The 20,199-nt window shown below is 42.1% G+C and overlaps 1 protein-coding gene across 2 annotated transcripts in view; it reads right to left on the bottom strand.

The window, feature by feature from the left end:
• Positions 1-20,199, bottom strand: part of TNS3 (tensin 3) — a 191,853-nt gene that overhangs the window by 15,162 nt on the left and 156,492 nt on the right. For both annotated transcript variants that reach the window (XM_009289806.2, XM_019474767.1), the window contains 4 exons: positions 8,386-8,557; positions 5,354-5,997; positions 4,626-4,712; positions 1,891-2,022 (listed from right to left, as the gene is read on the bottom strand). In XM_009289806.2, coding sequence (XP_009288081.1) covers positions 1,891-2,022; positions 4,626-4,712; positions 5,354-5,997; positions 8,386-8,557 — 1,035 coding nt within the window. The remainder of the gene's footprint in view (positions 1-1,890; positions 2,023-4,625; positions 4,713-5,353; positions 5,998-8,385; positions 8,558-20,199) is intronic.

Genomic DNA, 20,199 nt, shown 5'->3' with positions numbered 1-20,199 from the left:
GTTTCATGCTAAGTTTTTGCTCCTGAAAACAATTAATTACATGAAACACTCAGGTTTCACTGGATTTTTAAAGACAGTTTTTATCTCTCAGGAATGTAGGACAAATCGAAATTGTTAAGTTGGATGTAATGAGATTCAAAGTCCAAGAGGCATATAAAAAGTCCCTTGAGATTTAGCATTCTTTTAAACATATACATACATACATATGCACACATATAATTCAGACAACTTCATTAATTTCTTGAAAGACTGGTTTCACAGTATTTCACACCTGACTACAAACTGAATCTCTCTCCAAGTAATTAAAGGGTTATTTCATAGCAACAGGACAAAGCTACCCAACCATTCAAACCTTAACAAAAGAGCCACAAACACAAATGCTCCCTTTGACTCTGGTCTATCAGCCACAGTCCAGGAAACACATGACATCAGGGGTTGACTTTCAGGCTAATACAGATGAACACATTCATCTGGACAGCAGAAGCTTCTATACAAGCAAATATTGCAGAGATCACCTTTTCAAACAGCTTACTGTTTGGCATTATGCTCTCACAATATTAAAAATAAATTACTACAAGGGTATGTGATAAGGGGAAGCCTGGAACAAGAAACCCTGCAGAAGACTGAACAAATTTGGGCCTTCTGGGATGAAACAGTGGGAACCAAAAAAGCTAAGTATCACAGAGCAAGAAGGGGAAAAATGCTACAGTCTCAACTAAAATTTTCTCTTACTACCACTTGCCTGTGGTACAACTAACATAAACTGGCACTTAAAGGCTTGTAGAGTTTGAACTTTCATGTATTCCTGGACTTCATTGGTCTTATGATAAAGATAGATTACTTAAAACACCTACAGCCACTCTCCATTTGCCTCCTTGTTGTTGCTATCACCACCCCAGTGCACCCCTGTTGTCTTCATTAAATAAGACATTGCAGCGGTTCTGCTGATGTTTCTTGGGAATAAAAAGGATTACATGGCAAATTTTCATTAGAAATTGTCTCAAGATACCAGATTAAGTGTACAGAATTTGAAAGTGTTATTGTAATAGAGGTGGACTGTTAACCTTGCCCCAGAGTAAGCATGAAATCCTAAAAAAAAAAACCCCCAAAACAGCCAAACAAACAACCAAACAAAACCAGACAAAACCAAACTTCTATAGCCACGACACTAAGAATCACTGCTTTCCTGTGATCTCAGTTGCTTACCTCACCAGGCAGCATGTACTAACGAAACATAATAAGCTTTGTAAAAGGAAAACAGCAGCAATGAAAACCACCCCACTACCCTTGCAGTAGCACAAATGGAGCCAAGACCACTACAGATACTGGCTGCTGAGTTTCCATACATTGATTAATGCTTTCCATATGTTCTTCTCATTTTACCTTTCAGAACTATCAGGCACAAGTTACACATGGAGGCACTGGATCTGGGAGAGTAGGTGTATTTCATCACTTCTTTTAAACAACTATCATTTTCCCTAGGGAACCTCCTCAGATTTATATCTAGTGTAGAACTGTCTTAAAACAAAACCTTGGGGTCAAAAATATTCAACCTTCCAGCCAAGCGAAAGCTTTACATGGCGGTATGTGGATCAAATGCAGACTTCTGATTGCTAGGGGGGACCCATTACTGAGATGACACTGGTTTTCTATTAGGTTGATAAGGTACAATACATGCACAGCCACAATGAACATATATTTACAAACCATGGTGAAATTGCAAAGTACAACAGACATCTTATTCAGTCTCATTTAACAAGGTACCAAATGGAGCCTGTAATTCAAGTTGCACTTACTAGAAGAGGGGAGATTCCTCCAGATTATTACCCAGTAATAAGGACTTTCTACTATGTATGGCTTGTTAAATAATAGATAGAAGGCATACAGTACCTTTCTTGTTTAATTGCAGCACAGAAGGAGGTGGTGTAGCAACTTTCATTGCTAGCCCATAGGCTCCCCGGAAAGAATGACTGTCTCGAACAATGAATGACCCAGGTTCCTTGTCCTTGAGAACAGCAATGGCTGCAAGGGATTCCGGGAAAGAGAAAGAATAACAGTTCCAGAACAATGCACACACCCAAAAATACAGAAGTGCAAATCTATAATTAATAGAGGACTAAAGGAAGTAAGATCCTTTTCTCTGTCTCCATTGCTGTAGAACAGAATACAATCAAGCACATTTGGGGGATCTGAGTGGAAACATCTTGTGCAAATCTCACAGACACTTATTTCAAGAGAAGCCTGAAGTACAGATCCCTACTGATTTTTAAATTGAGAAGGATATGCAGGTCCCACCAGATTCCTACAACCAGTGCAAAAGCAAGTTGATTCCTGCTTACGTTTTGTCAACTTGTTAGAAGCATGACAAAGCACAGCTCTCTCTAATTCCCAGGCTGACTGGTCAGCAGTGTTTTTCTTTTCCTATGCAGCTTCAACAGGCGGAGCAGATCCGTTTTCATCCACCACCAAGTTTCTGTCCCTGCAAAGCAGTCTCACTCCCTTACTAGTTTTAAAGCAAGGGAAGGGATGTAAGTGAATATTCGCTCTTTGACTGTCCAAGCATTGAAATATTTTGCATCTATATTCTGTGATCTCTGCTGGAAGTGTGGTGTGAAGTCCTCCCCAGGAGGAACCATGTGCAGGGAAAACTGCTCTTGCTTTGCGTGAGTCTGCTGCAGACTTCAAAATCTAGTAGCCCAAAATGTTAAACTCACTTTGAAAAAAGACAAAAGGTTCATCTAATGATTGATCTTAATTTGATCTTAATAAAACCTTAGTACTTCCCCCCCCCCCTTGAACTTTTTGGAAATACTTGTGTTTGTTTCCAGAATTTCTAACGATCAGCAAGTCTTCAAAGAAACCCTGGAAAAAGCCCAAATTTGAACCTGGAGTCCTTAACTGTCTGTATACACAGAACATGGAAATTATGCATATGGGGCATGAAGCCATATTTTGCAAGGCCTGAGCAATGATTACATCATAAACACACACACACACACACTTTTTTCCATGAAAAAAATAGTAGTAACAGAAAATCAGGAAAATGCAGACATAATTGTCTCTCCTGTTTAAGTGAGTAAAGCAAACGCATATATATTCTGTTCTATTCATTTGTTGGATGGTGAAGAAAAGAACTATTTTCACAGTAACCTGTCACATGTTGAGAGAAGAAGGATGAATATATAAAACCCTGCAATTCAGCAGTACTCACATAACATTTCTAAATCCGCAGGGGGACAGTAACCACTTGTCACAGGAGCAACATTAAGCACAGGAAAAAAGAACAAGAGCTCCCCCTCCTCAGCAACAGTATCGTGAAACACTTTTTAAATGGAATTTTACTTGGTAGGGTGAAAAGAGGCATACTAAAAGGTTGTGAAGATTTTCTTTTCATTTGTTCAAGCAGCTAGGTTTAAACTTCCTGTATGATCTACGCCCCTCTCTGGACTCACATCGAGTCAGGAAATTTTTTTTGCACATTTGAAGACAGTTCTCATTATGGGTGGGGAGCAGACAAGGGGAAAGGGACTGGAGTGAAAGGACCAGTAAAACATCATCCAAAGATGAATTAATGATCTGTTTTCTATGATCTTTATTCCCCTGGGCTCATATTTACCACTACATTATAAGAGGCATCCTCACCATTTGAGAAACTATGAACTAGACAGACATAGCAATTCATCCTTTGCCAATAGCTAAAGGCTATTTTGGTTCAGTGTGAACCTCCTTCCCAATGCAGAACTAACTTGTCATTTTTCCTTCTTGACAACAACATTTTAAGAATCCCAGTTTAAAATCCTGCCATAACTCATTAAATACAATTCAGTATAGCTGAATATTACAATACGGACACAAGGACCGTCAGACCAATTGCATTCGCAAAGCACCCAGCATGCTTTATTTACGCATTGTTGCAAGGACAAGGTGTAAGTTCGTATGTATACATTTTCACATACATAGTAAAAGCTTTCTCCATCTCATTCAATAACACATCTACATATAGATGTACTGTATTTGTATTGTACATCATAAAGATGTTGTTCCATGGGAGTGTTATTTTGTGACCTTTAAAGAAATAACGTATTTCACTTGCAGCTGACAATGAAATTCAGGCTACAGGATGACTGATGGATGAGGATGCTTCTATGATGACTTCCAGCTAATGAATTATTCTCTGATTTAGTATCTCTCAACCTATTATCTGTGCAGGGAAACACACATGGCTGAGATCATGCCAGAGCAGCACTCTTGTACTCAAAAGGTTTCCGAGAGCAGCTGTTTGGTATTACATCACGCGTATCTATTCCAAAACTTGGAGCTTTTCAGTAAAGTACATTTGCAGCAGCTACCACAGGCAAATTTAAATTACTTTGTAGTTAGTTCAGTTAGGCTAATAATTTGTCTGATTAACTGAGTAATTTTAAGGACTACTTGACTACCCTCCACTCTCAAATTCAGCCTTTAGACAAAAGAAATGAAGTGAGGTTGTCTGTGGCCCTTCTAGGTTTTACATTTCTTCTTGTATTTCTTTTAGATATCAGGTATGCATCAAAAAAATTTAAGAAGAATTCACCAAGTAGCCTTTCTGTGAATGGATATGCCAGAATATATATCAGTTGATATACCTTGTTCTCTTGAAATATCTGGCTTATACCAGAACTTGGATGTGTCCTGGACAAATTTTACAGTCACATGTTTATCAGTTGTGTTTTCTGTGAAATAAAAGGGAAAAAAAGGTCAAGAAATTTTTTACATACAAAAGCATATTTTACTTTTCTTTCCAACTTCCAGTCACCTTAATTATTCAAAAAACTCATGATTAGAAGGACAATTTAAGAGAAACTCTGAACGGTTTTAGAACCAGCAAATATAATACCGTACACTAAGATTCTGAAAGCATTCTTGAAGTTTCATTTTGCAAAACCCTGAAATATGAAACACTTACATTTATAAAGCTGTATTAAATACAAAGCTTCTCAATGGGGTCCAGTGAATATACATCTACATTTTTAACTATTCTTGACACAAGTCTAGAAAGGTGCAGAGAGAAGCCAGCCCTTATTAAAAGAAATTGGACTCCACACTGCTCGCTTGCGGTCTAGCAGTTCAAAAAGTAGGTTGCCCTTGGCTGACATCTAGGGAAGCGCAGAAAGAATTCTGCAGCCTTGTTCTCTGAATAATACATCCAAAGCCAGTGAACTGGTGCCACTTACTGCAAATGTTCAAGTCCTCTGTGCCATTTTCATTCCATTGCTTTTTTTTTCCCCCTCCCCACTTTTAAAATCCCCTAAATGCTTTTTATAAACCCATAGAAAATCTAATATATTTTGTATTTCTCTGATGCAGAACCTACCTGGCACTGGGGAAGTGCTTAACATTTTTGAGAAATCTGGGAGGACATTTGGGAAGGGGATGCTGATTGTGCTTCCACTGTGGGGGCTAGAGAATCCACTTGAAGAAGGTGACACGGAGGCAAAGGAACGGTCTCCTTCAGAGGACCTCTTTTTCTCTGGAAGAGGCGGTTGAGCATGTAGGTTCCCTCCATGGTGCTGCTGAACCGCACTGTTCTGGCTATTGTGTCCAGAGGCCACTGTAAGAAAGTTTTGTGTCAAAAAGCCATTGTCCTCGGCACTTGCCACTGATGAGCTCATGGTTTTAGGAGAGATGCTAGTATTGGCTATGAAAGTAGCTTGCTTCTCCTCTTGCGGGGAGCTACTGCCCCTGTTGCCCCCACTGTAGCTCAGGTAGGCCCGGGCACTGCTGCTGACAGCAGGTTCTTGCTGTGGCTCTGCTGGTGAACTCTCCAGGCTGCTCAGGGTGACGACTTGCAGTCCTGGAGTTTGGAAATGAGACAAGAGAGAGACATCTTGCACAGCATTTGAAAATTCAGAGGACACAAGGTAACCTCCCGGTGGCCTGCTGTTTCCCATTGAAAGCTGGAGCGACGGGGAAGCTTTAGGGCTGCTTTCAAGCCAAGGACGTTCTGTTGCAGAAGAGCTGTCAAAAAAAGCCAAAAATTGAACACAAAAATAAAAGAACAGCCAAATCATTCCCTTAAAACGTCACTGTACAACCCACACTGCAGCGATCACTGAAAGCAATGAATCACCTCACCCAGGACAATAGCTGAGGGTGCTCTTTGACAACATGCTGGAACTGGCGATGCAAGCTGGATCAAGGGATTCCAGCCCCACCCTGATCACTCATTTCTTCAGTGTAGGTCATTACTTTCTGCCTCATCTCACCCTCCACCTAGCCATGCTGATGGGACAGTTTCTGAGTTTGCACTGTAAACCACACCATCAAATTCATCACAGTTAAAAATATTCCTCCTTCCCCCTGTTTGAGAAGGTTACTTTTAATATGAATCTATTCAGTGAGGCTGTTCACAGCATTGCTCCACACAGAGTGGTCCTGGAGATCTCTACATGGTGAGCTGAAGTGCTACCTGGAAAAGAGCAATAGGAGGCAAGAATTTCTTAAGCCAAGGCTGCCATCAAAGGCAGAAGTTTATGGAAGAAAACGGACACTGCCACAGCAGTTCTTACATGCAGAGGAGCTTATGCTCATTTAAAAAAAAAAAAAAAAAAAGAAAAAAGAAAAGAAATGGGCTAAGGAGGTAGTTGTGCACCATCACACAATAAATTAATAACTATGATAAGAACACAGTTCACAAGACCCAACTCTTCGACCAGGTCCCTTTTAATACAATTTGTATTAAAAGAGGAAGTGAGACAGGTCCAGTGGTTAATTTATTTGATGATGGAATAATTTTGATTGACAGAATTAAATATTTCGACAGTAAACATTAAATTTTTCTACTGGGTAGCAATTCCAACTGCTCAAGTGAAGAATAACAAATATCCTTCTAAACAAGACAAACTAAGCTTCTGATGAAACCATCTGATAAAAGTTTAAATTGTCTCCTTGCTTCTAAAAGTGAAATGCCCTTAGACTGTAGCTGGAAAACATTACCAGCAATATCAAATGTGGAGAGAACAAACTCATTGTGAGATGCAAAGGGAAAAGAGCTGACATAAGATATGTAAAAAAAGAAAGGATTTTTAATTAAAGGGAACTGTGGAAATGGATACCAGTAGATTTGAACAGATCAAAGTAGAAGGGCCATAAAGAAATGGAAGGGAAGCAAATGGAAGAAGACGTTGCAAGAAAAAAAAACCCCACAGCTGTAGCTATCAGCTAGATGAAATGCAAAATGACAGAAAAAATATTTAGAAAGAAGGGAACAAAATTTTCTAGATAAAGTTTGAAGTAGGAATGTCAACTTGATAATGACTGCATTGCCTGATAAGCTTTTAATTCATATCCACTTATAATGAAATGTTACATTGCCTCCTCCTCAGAAAATACTAACATACTTCATTCAGTCTTATGATCCACATTCATAATCACAAAACGAAAACATTATTTCACAGTCCAAGTACTGACTGAAAATGGAATCAATTAGACGGGAAGATACATAAAATATAAATAGGTATTAACATACTTGAAGTCCTGAATGACAGTCTGACACACCAACCAACGGCATTCCAAATACTTACTGTGAAAAATGAGCCAATTATCGAAGAACAAGAATAGGATAATTAGCCACAAAGGATTGTTGTTGCAGAGTGATAGAGAAGGAAACCTAATCAGCTGTATCATAACACCTCATCTATTAAGTAAATATAGCGCACGGCTAATGACTGACCATTCATTGTCATGGTCTTCTGAGCCTTCTAACAGTAACCTGGGACTCCTTGTTTCTTTGCTGTGTTTCCTGCTATTTCTCATCTTGTGCTCTAAGCTCCTTGGGACAAGGACTATTTTGTAAATTTATACATTCAAGCTCTGGTCCAGAGCCCTACATGTTTAACACAATACAAATATGAAATAATACAATCTCTCAGCCTGCTGAGCAGTTGAAAGGGAGTCAGCAATTCACTACCAAAAACAAATCCTCTGACATTTTACTGACTAGAAACGCATGTGCTGCAGTGAGAAGAGTGCTCCCTCTCTCTCATATACAACTTATTCCAATGTGAAATTTCATGAAATGCTTTTCAGTAAAGCATTAGAGAAGCTGGTTAAGCACACAGGAAAATATGTATGAGCTTGTGCTAGCACATAATAAAGTAACTGAGCTATAAATTCCTATTTATTATTGTATTCCTATTTATCTTCAAAGCTAATTGTGTCCCTGACATATAAATGACATCTGTGTATGCAGTAAATTCCAGCTGGTGGACAACATCATCATTAAATGTCACAACCAAACTCAAAGTCCTTAGACAAATGCTCTGCAATGAAGATGCAAGCAGAACATCTTGGCTGGAAACTATAATTATGAGAACTAAACAATAAGGTAGGAGACTCTTTTCCTACCTTTCTCCCCCTGGGATAGGACTGTTACTTGAAACAGTACACGAAGATGCAAAACAGCGCTGAAAGGAGGGATCCGTCTGCATGTTGGCCCTCAGCAAAGCAGGGTTAGTGCCCACAGTGCTGTCAGACATCACCGGAGAGTGGTTAATGGCTTCCGTGTAACTTCGAGATTCTGCAGCAAAGGAAACAAAAGTAAAACTCAAGTTAAAAAACAACTCACATTTTTATGGACCTTGTACTGAAAGAAGTGTTTATAAAACAATCTGGTTTTCTCTTAATAGGACTGTAATGAAGACTTTTTATTTGTTTGAGCAGTAACATTTTATTTCACAACATTACGTTAATTGCTGAAAACATCCAGCAGGACAAATGGCAGAGGGAATAAAGATTACAGAATTGCACCACTCAGACTGTTTGATCAGTTCTCCAGGGTACGTTCTCTAGCCCTAAACAAGTGAACAGACCTGTCTGTTCCAAGTTGTTTTGCATTCCACTGTCCACAGTGTTAATCAGATATGTCTAGTCAAGTGTCCTATGTGACTATACACACCATCAGTGTGCACTTAAACACCAAAGTGATAGAAAACTGGAGTATTAATTCAGCCCGCCCATTCAGCCCACTGCTGAATGGGGCAAGGGACCTGGTGGAAAATGACACGGAAAACACTGAGGTACTCAAAACCTTCTTCACCTCAGTCTTTACCAGTAAGACAGACCTTTGGGAATCTCAAGGCCCTGGAGGGGGATCCAGGAAAAATCTGGATCAAGGAAGACCTACCCTTGGTGGAGGAGCACCAAGCAAAGTAGCACTTAAACAAACTGGACATGTGCAAGTCCATTGGGGCCTGACAGGTTGCACCCACAAGAGCTGAGGGAGCTGGCTGATACCACTGCAAGGTCACTCTAGATAATCTTTAAAAGGTCACAACGATTGCGAGAGATTCCTGAAGACTGGAAGGGAGCAAGTGTCACTCCTATCTTCAAGAAGGACATGAAGGATGATCTGGGGAACTGCAGGCTTGGCTAGCCTAACCTCAGTCTTTGGGAAGGTGATGGAGCAACTAACCCTGGAAACCATTTCCAAACACATGAAGGAAAAGAAGATAATTGAGTTGTCAGTGTGGATTTACAAAGGGGAAATCATGCTTATCCACCCTGATAACATTCTTCAGCGAACTGACTAGCTTAGTGGCAAAAGGAAGAGCACTGGATGTTGCTTGTCTTGACTTTAGTAAGGCTTTTATCATGGTCTCCCATAACATCCTCATAAACAAGCTGACAAAGCATGGGTTGGATAAGTGGACAGTGAGGTGGACTGAAAACTGGCTGAATGGCTGGGCCCAGAGGCTTGTGATCAGCTGTACCAAGTCCACTAGGAGGCAAGTCACTAGCATTATACCCCAGGGGCTGATACTGGGGCCAATACTGTTCCACACCTTCATTAACAACCTGTATGATGGGATGAAGTTTCATCAGCAAGTTTGCAGACAACAGAAAACTGTGAGGAGTGACTGATAAACCAGATGGTTGTGCTGCCATTTAGAAGTGGGAGAAATGGGCCAAGAGGAATCTCAGGAAGTTCAACAAGGGGAAATGCAAACTCCTGCACCCGGAAAGGAATAATCCCAGGCACCAGTACATGCTGGGGGCCGACTGGCTGGGAGACAGCTCTGCAGAGAAGGACCTGGGGGTCCTGGTGGACAGCAAGATGACCGTGAGCCAGCAATGCAACCTCATGGCAAAGGCAGTTAACAGTATCCTGGGCTGCATCAGAAAGAGTGTTGCCAGCAGGTCAAGGGAAGTGACCTGTCCCCTCTGATTAGCACTAGTGAGGCCACATCTGAAGCTCTGCGCTCATTTCTGGGCTCCCTAGTACAAGAGAGACATGGACTTGCTCGAGCAATTGCTCTGCTATTATTTGAATGAGGAGGGTGCAAGGTACTTAAAAGAAATGCCTGAGATAAGAAAATCTGCAAATCAGTGCCCTGACTGAAAACCATTTGAATTCCTCACATAGCACACATACTGTACAGAGCAAACATTTGGATGAAGGAAACATTAGAAAACTGCAATGCTGTCTTAACTATACCCGTTACTTGAACTGTAGCCATGCCAGCCATAAAAGTGAACTTTAAGGAAATACTGCAGAAATGTGTGTGATGTGGAAGAGCTAGAGAAATCTGAATCTGTATCTATCTAATAGATCGGATATATTACAGTCATTCTCATACTGGTGCAAACACAGTCAGAAAAAGCTGGCTGCATAAACCCATGATTTAGGCCATATTCCTACTGAAATCAGTGGTGCTTGTTTACACAAGTATTACAAAGATTGACTGTCTACCCAAGTATTATAAAGATTGATGTTAAGCCTTGAGCAATGATTTCAATATATAATAAAGTAATATTACTTTGTCTTAACTGTTATCTGAGAAAAAGCCGGTTAGTTGAAGGTGGGTTGGTCAAACTAATGTTGCGCATCTGAAGACTACTAGAGCCCCCCCAGAAACACAACTTTCACTAGGCTAAAAGCAGATGAATCTACCGAGAGCAGCATCTGTAAGACAAAATATTGTTAAGTGCAACAGACATTTAATCTCTGCACATGAACCTGCAGATGCTTCCCAATTATACTGCAGGTTGAGATGACTCTGCTACTGTATGGGAGAGGTTAATGCATTCCCCGCAGGCATGGGAATTATGATCACAAGCTTAACTCCATATGCTTGCTTGTTTTCGTGCCTCTATGTCTGTTCCCCTGACACCAGACTATATAGGGGAGTCACTGGACTCCAGTTACCAAGAACCTGGGGGCAGGAAGGGGAGTGGAACTCCTTCTGAAATAGCTTAAAATCTTCTCCCACTCTAAATGTGATCTCAGCTATGTGCATAAAAATTAATCTAAAGCATTTACACAGCAAAGTCCTCTCCTTCTCCCATCAATAACAGCACTTGCTTGAAGAAATGGACCAAGACTTGATTCTTCCCTGTTTCAGCCTTGGACTGTTGCTATTACCTTTAGAGCACTGAATGCTGAATGAGGGAAGGACTGCTATCACACTCACAGATGCAGCTTTTCCTTTCATACCCAATTTTCACAGGTGTAAAATACTAAACTAAGAGTGAAAAGCCACTGGCAGCCAGGCATGTAATCTGCAGAAAGAACGCAAACTCTGTACAACTCTTCCCAGGCTAGAAACAAGTATATCTGAAAGGCACTTCCCATGAAAGCAGCTTTGTTTATATTTCCATTAAAAACAAGCTTGCTGAATATTTCAGCTATGTCCTCTCTATTGTCTGATGCAGAGTCCACACTCACCGGTCAGCTGTTAACCCTTTATCTCACAGAATCATTAACTCAGTGCAATCTCATAGCTTCCACAGGATTCCTGTATGCATGGTACGAACTCCCCTGGCATGTCTACTGCAAAGCATTGGTGCTTGCTGCAGGGCCCTACTAAATCTACACCATTATATCTGTGAGAACACTGACAACGTAAAAGTGCAGCTCCCTACTTAAAGAAGTGACATGACAACACCAGGATCATTCATGTTCATGTCTCTTCATGCAGCCGGATCAGACCTGCATTATCTACATTTACTATCACTGATCATCAACTTTACAGGCAGAACCTAAGACAGGAACTGGACTCTCTGCATCACACACTACTGAAAAGTGACATTCAGGAAGAAAACGAACACTATTGTGCCTACATGCAAGGCAGAAAAATATCCAGCTCACTCTTCTACTGTCCCACTTGGCAGCAAAGGGCAAATACTTGTAAAAGTTGCAAGCTTCTTTCAGTTGTAAGCAGAAACTCCTGGATGTGCCTAGGACACAGCTATATAAAGTAAGATGTTACAGATTAACTTGTATTTTAATCCACTACATCTGTTAAAACAAAAAAGAAAAAGGAACCCCGAAAAAAAATCCACCAAAAAACCCCAAGTGGCTTAACCCATGCCATGGTCCAGATAAAGGTAATGTAAAAACATTCCTTTTCCTCTTTCTTGTAGCAGCTGAAGGGCAAAATCACCTCACAGCTTTGGAGACAATGGTCCAACAATGGCAGGGAAGTGAAAGAAGCAGTCATTCCACTATCATACCTTGTATTTTAGCAGCTTCTCATACACTCCCATCTTTGTAGTCCTTTTTGTGAGAAGGTGATAGCTAACCTGCATTGCATGAGCTTGAAAACTCCAGTCAAGACTGTCAGTTACATCTTTTGGGGAAAGGGAGCTCCAAGTCACTGTTCCAATCCCAAAACCCTGAGCTGACCACCCCCAAGCTACCCCAGGCCAGCCTACAAGCTGAATGGACACAGAAAAGCATATTGCTCTAAAGTAGCCAAAGCAACCGAGCCACTGCCAGCCCTAAAGAGCAGCAGAAGGAGAAGCAGCTTTGTGCAATACTTCTAAATTTCACAGTCTATTTCTTGATCCACCCTTTGATGGCTTCAGCAATGATGAAAAAATCCAGCCTAATGAAAATAGAATCATAGAATCATAGAATCATTAAGGTTGGAAAAGACCTCTAAGATCACCAAGTCCAACCATCAACCCAACACCACCATGCCCACTTAAACCATGTCCCTAAGCGACTCATCTACACGTCTTTTAAATACCTCCAGGGATGGGGACTCAACCACTTCCCTGGGCAGCCTGTTCCAATGTTTAACCACTCTTTCACTAAAGAAATTTTTCCTCACGTCCAATCTAAACCTCCCCTGGCGCAACTTGAGGCCATTTCCTCTCATCCTATTGCTAGTTACTTCGGAGAAGAGACCAACACCCACCTCGCTACAACCTCCTTTCAGGTAGTTGTAGAGAGCGATGAGGTCTCCCCTCAGCCTCCTTTTCTCCAGGCTAAACAACCCCAGGTCCCTCAGCCGCTCCTCATCAGACTTGTTCTCCAGACCCTTCACCAGCTTCGTTGCCCTTCCCTGGACACGCTCCAGCACCTCAATGTCCTTCTTGTAGTGAGGGGCCCAAAACTGAACACAGTATTCGAGGTGCGGCCTCACCAGTGCCGAGTACAGGGGCACGATCACTTCCCTACTCCTGCTGGCCACACTATTTCTGATACAGGCCAGGATGCCATTGGCCTTCTTGGCCGCCTGGGCACACTGCCGGCTCATGTTCAGCCGGCTGTCAACCAGCACCCCCAGGTCCTTTTCCAACAGGCAGCTTTCCAGCCACTCTTCCCCAAGCCTGTAGCGCTGCATGGGGTTGTTGTGGCCAAAGTGCAGGACCTGGCACTTGGCCTTGTTGAATCTCAGACAGTTGGCCTCGGCCCATCGATCCAGCCTGTCCAGGTCCCTCTGCAGAGCCTTCCTACCCTCAAGCAGATCAACACTCCCGCCCAACTTGGTGTCATCTGCAAACTTACTGAGGGTGCACTTGATCCCCTCATCCAGATCATTGATAAAGATATTGAACGAGACCGGCCCCAAAACTGAGCCCTGGGGAACACCACTCGTGACCGGCTGCCAACTGGATTTAACTCCATAAAAAAAGATTTGCAAGAAGCCACATCAGATGTGGCTGTGAAACATTCCTCATATCAACACTCTCATTCAGAGGTCCCTCCGCTTCCACCTCTCACTGTTGACACGAACAGCTGATGAGCCCATTCCTTTAGACAGATTTCCTGACAAACTCATCTACAAAGGCAGAACTGAAGGCATCTAGGAATGTAATGGAAGAGCGTTTGGTATCTTCTCTACACAGTAGAAGTATTGTAGTTTTGGATGGTTGCATTCCACTAAGGACTTGATATTTCTCATTCTCCCAGGACTCACCTTGGACTTGTCCTGCCAGACAAACACTCTCAAGATCTTCTTCCCTTTGAAACTTCTCTGAAAAAAAGCACACAGTACTCCCCAGCATTCACCAAAAACTCCACGGCACTTTGCAGCTTGGCATCCAGCTGGCTCCAGCTACCAATCTGGAATTCACATTACTGCCAATGCAAACTCCACCACAGTGCTGAGCTGTTCATCTCTCCTTCCCACATCTAGGGAACTGTAAGAGTTTCTATGAGAATAGTCTCTGCTGATACAACTTTATTTTATCCGGGAGACCAAGGGTCAAAAGATGGCCACCTCCCTTTTCCAATATTAAATTTTATTACTCATTAAGCAAGTTACTCCACCATTCACCTCAATGTCTTGCAGAAGATTTAGGCCCAACTCAGAGCTGAGATGTTACACATACAAGGAAAGGTAGAGCAAGGATCGAAGAAAAGCCTAGCCTTTAGTATTAAGCATCAGGACAACCTATCTAGAGACACAGTGGATGGCTCCATGGCTTGAAGTATATCAGTAAGACAAAAAGTACCAGATGGGATGAAGATCTTAAGCACATTTTATGAGAGAGGTTGGTTTAGATATGTTTCTTTCCAAACCTTAAAATCTACAAAAGGAAAAAAGTGGAGAAAGCTTTATCAGGGAAACAATCAATGAAAACAAAAACACCAACAAAGTACAGAGCTAATGATACTGAGTAGGTACAATTTTAGTTTTTCTAAGACATTTTGCCAATATTTCAGCAAGGGAAATTTTGACGGAAAGATTAGTTGGAAAATCACAGTTTCAAAGAAAAAATTGGAGCAAGGAAGTGAGCTTCAGTGGAAGAGAGGTACTGATGTGCAATGTCCAGTGACAGCTAACTGGACTGGATGAAGTGAAAAGGAGCGCACAGTTCCAACTGCACAGTGTGAGTATGGAGTAGCAGAGGCTTATGCTACTATGTAAAGCCAGAAACCCTGGAAACAGTGAATTCATGACAAAAGGATTTGGCTCCCTGGAAAGAGAGTCCCTCCAGCAGCTGACAGAGTGCTAACAACAGAATTGGCACCAGTGAAGCTAAGGAGCTCCTTAGCAACCTCTACAGAGCTCACAGAGAAGGCCCGAATTAAAAACCCTGCATATAGAGAAAGGAGACAGTAAGACAGCCCACTTGAACCAGTTTACAAACACCTTTCCAAGTCCATTAGCATTGTAAGGTTCTTATGGGGTAACCATCGTCCCTTTCACTCTCTCTCCTGCTTTTCCAAATGCTAAGGTGCCAAAATTAGTTAAGAGAGACTGAGATAATGCTGAAACTCTCTCTTGCTTTCAGTCAGTCTGCAAACTATTGACTTTACTGAAACTTTGACCTTTTATACTTGCTATATCCTGCTTTCTATTTCACCAGTTCAGGAACATGAGAAACTGGAAGGGATCCAGTAGAAGGCTACCAAGATGACCAGGGGCCTTGCTCACAGAACCCATGATGACAGAATGATGGAGGTGGGATTATTTAGCCTGGAGAAGAAAAGCAACTAGGTGGGGAATCTAGAGAGACAGTCTCTTCTCTACCAGAAGAGACAACAGAGCCAAATTCTTCTCAGTAGTGACAGATAAAAAGGTCTTGGGAAATTCTCACTAGAAATCAAAAAGAGCTTTGACACTATGGGCAGTGCAACACTGAAAGAGGTTAACCAGGGTTGTGGTGGAACCTCCATCAGGAGGGGTTTTCCTGACTCAGACAAAGCAGGATCCAGTACTTGTGATGGTCCTGTTCTGAGTCACAGGCTGGACAACACACCCCCAGAGGTGCTTCCCAAACATCATTTCTGTCTTTCTATGGCAATACTAATTTCTTCACGCAGAAGAGTCTAACACAGTCATTTCCAAACTTTTTTAGTTGGAAAAATTACCCCATCAGTAAGAAATTTTTGAACATGCACCCCTAATATATGTATATTTATTTATGAACTGTATACATGTACTACTGAAGTTCTAATATTGTCTTCCCATACCCCAGTTGATTGTCCTGTGCACCACCTGGGGTGCACACACCCCACTTTGGAGACCACTGGTCTAACACACTGACAGAAAAAAAGGGCATGCAGTTAAGGGGTAAAAAGAGGGGGGGTTAGGTTTTGGAGTTTTATGGGGTTTTTTTTTAGTGGATGGAACAGGGGCAGTTTCTCTGTTGGCCTGGAATCTGCTGGTTTTTATGCACATCCATAAACTCTTCTTCACAACTGCCTATGTTCTTTCAGAAGGAGAACATGTCATGAGCCAAAATCATGTACCATCACACGGAGGCACCTGCAGTTACCCCACTTTTCAAAAACCCACCAATAGCAAACAGATATAATATAACCGGTTTTTTTCATGCTTGTGAAGGAAAAGACAAAGTTACTATTGCTTGGAGATTCTGCTAATGCCTGTTCGAGTGTATCAGCTCTCTTTGCAAGTAACCAAATCAGTCGGGCTGAACCTGGAGAAGCTATGAAGACGGTGGCTCTAGCATCCACATACTAATCTCTCTGCACTAGAAAGGTCAGCTTCAGTTACTTCATTAAACGGTACTGAGAAGGATCTCAGTGGAATACATATTACATGCTTGGCTCCTACAGAAAATACAACAATGTGGTAGCTGACAACCTGGGAAATAAAACAGCAAATCTGGAGATGCAGTAAAGTATTTCTCAGAGACGTTTATCTGGTGGAAGAAATAACACATTCAACAGTTAGAACCCAAACTGCTAGTAATAAAAGGTAAGCTACACTGCAGTACTGAAGGCTTCTAACTTCATGCGATTATTTATTGTGTGCATTTAGAAAGTGTTCACTGTGTTTTGGGAACCTTTCAAATGTATTTAGAATAAAAAAATCCATTCTTGCCTTATGCCTAAAGGGGGCTGTAAATCATCCATGTTGCCCCTTTAGGAAATATCCTCGGCACAGCAGCCCTCCCCAGCAAGCACTGGGTGAGCTAGGCTGGCGCCTTGCCACCTCCACAGCAGATTCTGGCCTGCTGGCAAGATGCATGACAAGAGTGGGTGCACACTGGGACAGTCCTGTGTTCCAGCAACTTCTAGCTCCCGTAACGGCCCACAGAGGCTCCTGCCGGTAATGAACAAATGCAGCCTCTGAAGCTGTGTCAGGGATCTGCTTAACTCCAGGCAACCCTAGGATCAGGGAATTAACTGCACTTACCCTCTGCCCCTGTTTGCGCAGGGCTAAGTATCAAAAGGATGATTTACCAGACCCCACTTTCCCCCACCCACAGTCTCTGCCCTGAACATCTTTCTATCCAGCTTCTTTTCTACTCAGGAAATAGCCATTCCATTGACAGACCCTTACACCGTTTTACAGACGCTTGGTATCATACCTTCATTCAAAAATACCAAAATACAAATAACTCTCATTTCCTGAATAGAATTTGCAATACAGCATCTTCAAAGCAGTAAAATTCTTATCACACCTTTCTAAAGGACTTTCTTATACTAATTTGTCTTATTTTCCCAAATAGTACCAGAAAAAAAAAGAAACTTTCCCAGGGACTAAAGCAATCAGTTGCACATGAGTTCTTATGCATTTTAAAAGATCTTGCAGATGCTCTGCTATTGACTTTAAGCATAGCTTTGCTGTCTTAGGAATGCAAATCAGCTGTGGAGGCATCTCCTCAAGCCATCCGGGTCACATGCAAACACAAAATGTGACATTTATTAAAACACTCTTTAGGAGACAGCCATTGTCAGTCCACAATGCATAAACAAGAGCACTACTATTCTGCCTTTACGTACAGCAGATCATTCAGCAATGAACAAAACCAAATCCAACAAAACAATTAGAATATAGTTATTAACGTGCCCACAACAAGTTTTCACAGCAAATTAGTTAAGTGGCTTTAGAGACAGCCAATTCCATTCTTATCGTGGTTTACCTCATAATGGAATTTCAGATACTCACATTGTTGAATACAACAATTTTCATCAAATTGTAAAATTAAATTGCAATAGTTTTAGAGGGAAAAAAACCCACTAGGAATCAGAAGTGTACAAACTGGTACTTTCAAAATGAATAGTAATACTTTTTCAGGCAGAATACCCTGAAAGACCAAGCATCCTTCAAGAAAAGAGTAAAACATCTACCCTGTGCTCCAAAGTTCATTAGCTATTAAAATTGCTTGAGATGTGGAAGATGCACATCCAGATTGTCTGTGCTGAACTGAAAAATGCAACTCATGTCTACTGACAGATCCACTGCAAAGCCAATGCAAAGGGGGCAAGGGTGGGAGTAGGGGGGGGCAAACTGGAGCAAATACTGAGTGAACGAAGAAGGGACCGAGCTTGGGGCTGACTTTCTGGCATTCCTGGAAAGCAAGCACCAAGACTCGTCAGTGAAATATTCAATTTCGTGTTATGATCCTATCTACTCTTCCTAAGGCAAAAAAGAGGGGAAGAGGGAGTTTGAACTCCCCTTTTCCTGTCTCAGTCCAGTTCCCCGGTGCCTGCTGGGAGTGCTCCAAGTATGCAGCTTTTGATGTCTGAGGGGTACTTACCGAGCAGTAGGAATGGAAGCAATCAAACTTGATGTTCGGACCTCCTACCAAGTCTCACTTTGGTCCTGGTCTTCTACTGTCAGAAAAATTCTGCCTAAACGCCATCCTCTTCAACCTGTTCACTTTTCTGGAGTCACTTGCCTGTAACAAATGGCTGAACCCAGCCCACTGCAGCCTGAACATCAAAAGCGAGGGCTGCTTTTTAGTTTTGAAGTAGTATACCTAAACCATTTTCATTGTAGAACCAGAAAAGGATCTTTTTCAGAAGCTGTTTTTAATAATCTGGAATTGAAACAGGTAAAACCAAACTCGGTTCAGTTTATCTCCAGTGTTGTTCAGTATCGTGTAACAGGACTGAGAAATGAAGTTATTAGGTGTTTTCTTGGCCTGTGTCTTAAGAATTGTGATTCAGTAACTCTCCTTTTAGGGTTGCAGTCCTTACACAAGCATCCGCTGCTACTGGCTGAATAGAAAAATTGTTTGCATTAAGGCCGTAAGAATCAGGCTCTTTAAAGTATTCTGGTGCATCCTGCACATCGTATCATGCAATAGTTGGCTGCTCTAAGACTGCTGCTATGCAGACTATGGCTGCTCCATATTTTGATGGAAAATTCAGATCTGCAGTAAGAAAGTGAGAGTATTTTACATGTACTGCCTGAATTAGAAGAATTACTCTGCCAGTACTAGTGGCACAATACACTGTTTTTCTCATTAAGCAAGGAAAACTATGTGATATTCCTCGTTCAGTAAGGACTTATGTTTACAAAGCCAGTTCATTTTTCATGCTTTTGAAAGGAAATTTAATGCTGCTATAATGTTACTAGGAACTCCTCGGGGGAGGAAAAATAATCAGCCTGGACAAAGTTTTTGTACGTAGTCAGCAATTATGTATGTTCCAGGCAGTCCCCATTTCTTCTACTTTGGGAAAAAAAACACCACCACCCACAAAAAATCAGAAGTCTTCCTCAGCAGAAAAATAACTTCACAAAGCTCGTGAGCCCTGCCCCATGCCCTCTGTCGCTCCGCTAACGATCACAGGAAAAAAACTCATACTGGCAAAACTCCTCGTCTGCAAAGCTTTTCAATTTCTCCGTGGACTCCAAATGTTGCTACATAACCACGTAAGGCGTAATTCTTCCCCCTGCTTCTTTCTTCAGAGTTTGCGACCAATACAGAAGCGCACCGCATGCTCCGCGACCCCTGCCCCCCGCCCCCCACCAGCGACCCCGGCGCGCTCCGAGAGCGCACGGCCGAAGGGGACCGTTCTTCGCTTTACTTAACCCCCGCCTCCCCCCGGGTCTCACACCCCAAACGAACGCACACAGAGCGCAGATCACGTTTCACTGCCGCTGGGCAGTGCTAGGGCGCAGCGCACCGCATGCTCCGCGAGCCCCCCGCCCCCCACCAGCGACCCCGGCGCGCTCCGAGAGCGCACGGCCGAAGAGGTTCGCTTTACGCTTTACTTAACCCCCG

Source organism: Aptenodytes forsteri, unplaced genomic scaffold (genome assembly GCF_000699145.1).
Source record: "Aptenodytes forsteri isolate BGI_AS27 unplaced genomic scaffold, ASM69914v1 Scaffold234, whole genome shotgun sequence".
NCBI classification, from domain to species: Eukaryota; Metazoa; Chordata; class Aves; order Sphenisciformes; family Spheniscidae; genus Aptenodytes; species Aptenodytes forsteri.
This window is presented reverse-complemented; position numbering and strand designations above follow the sequence as displayed.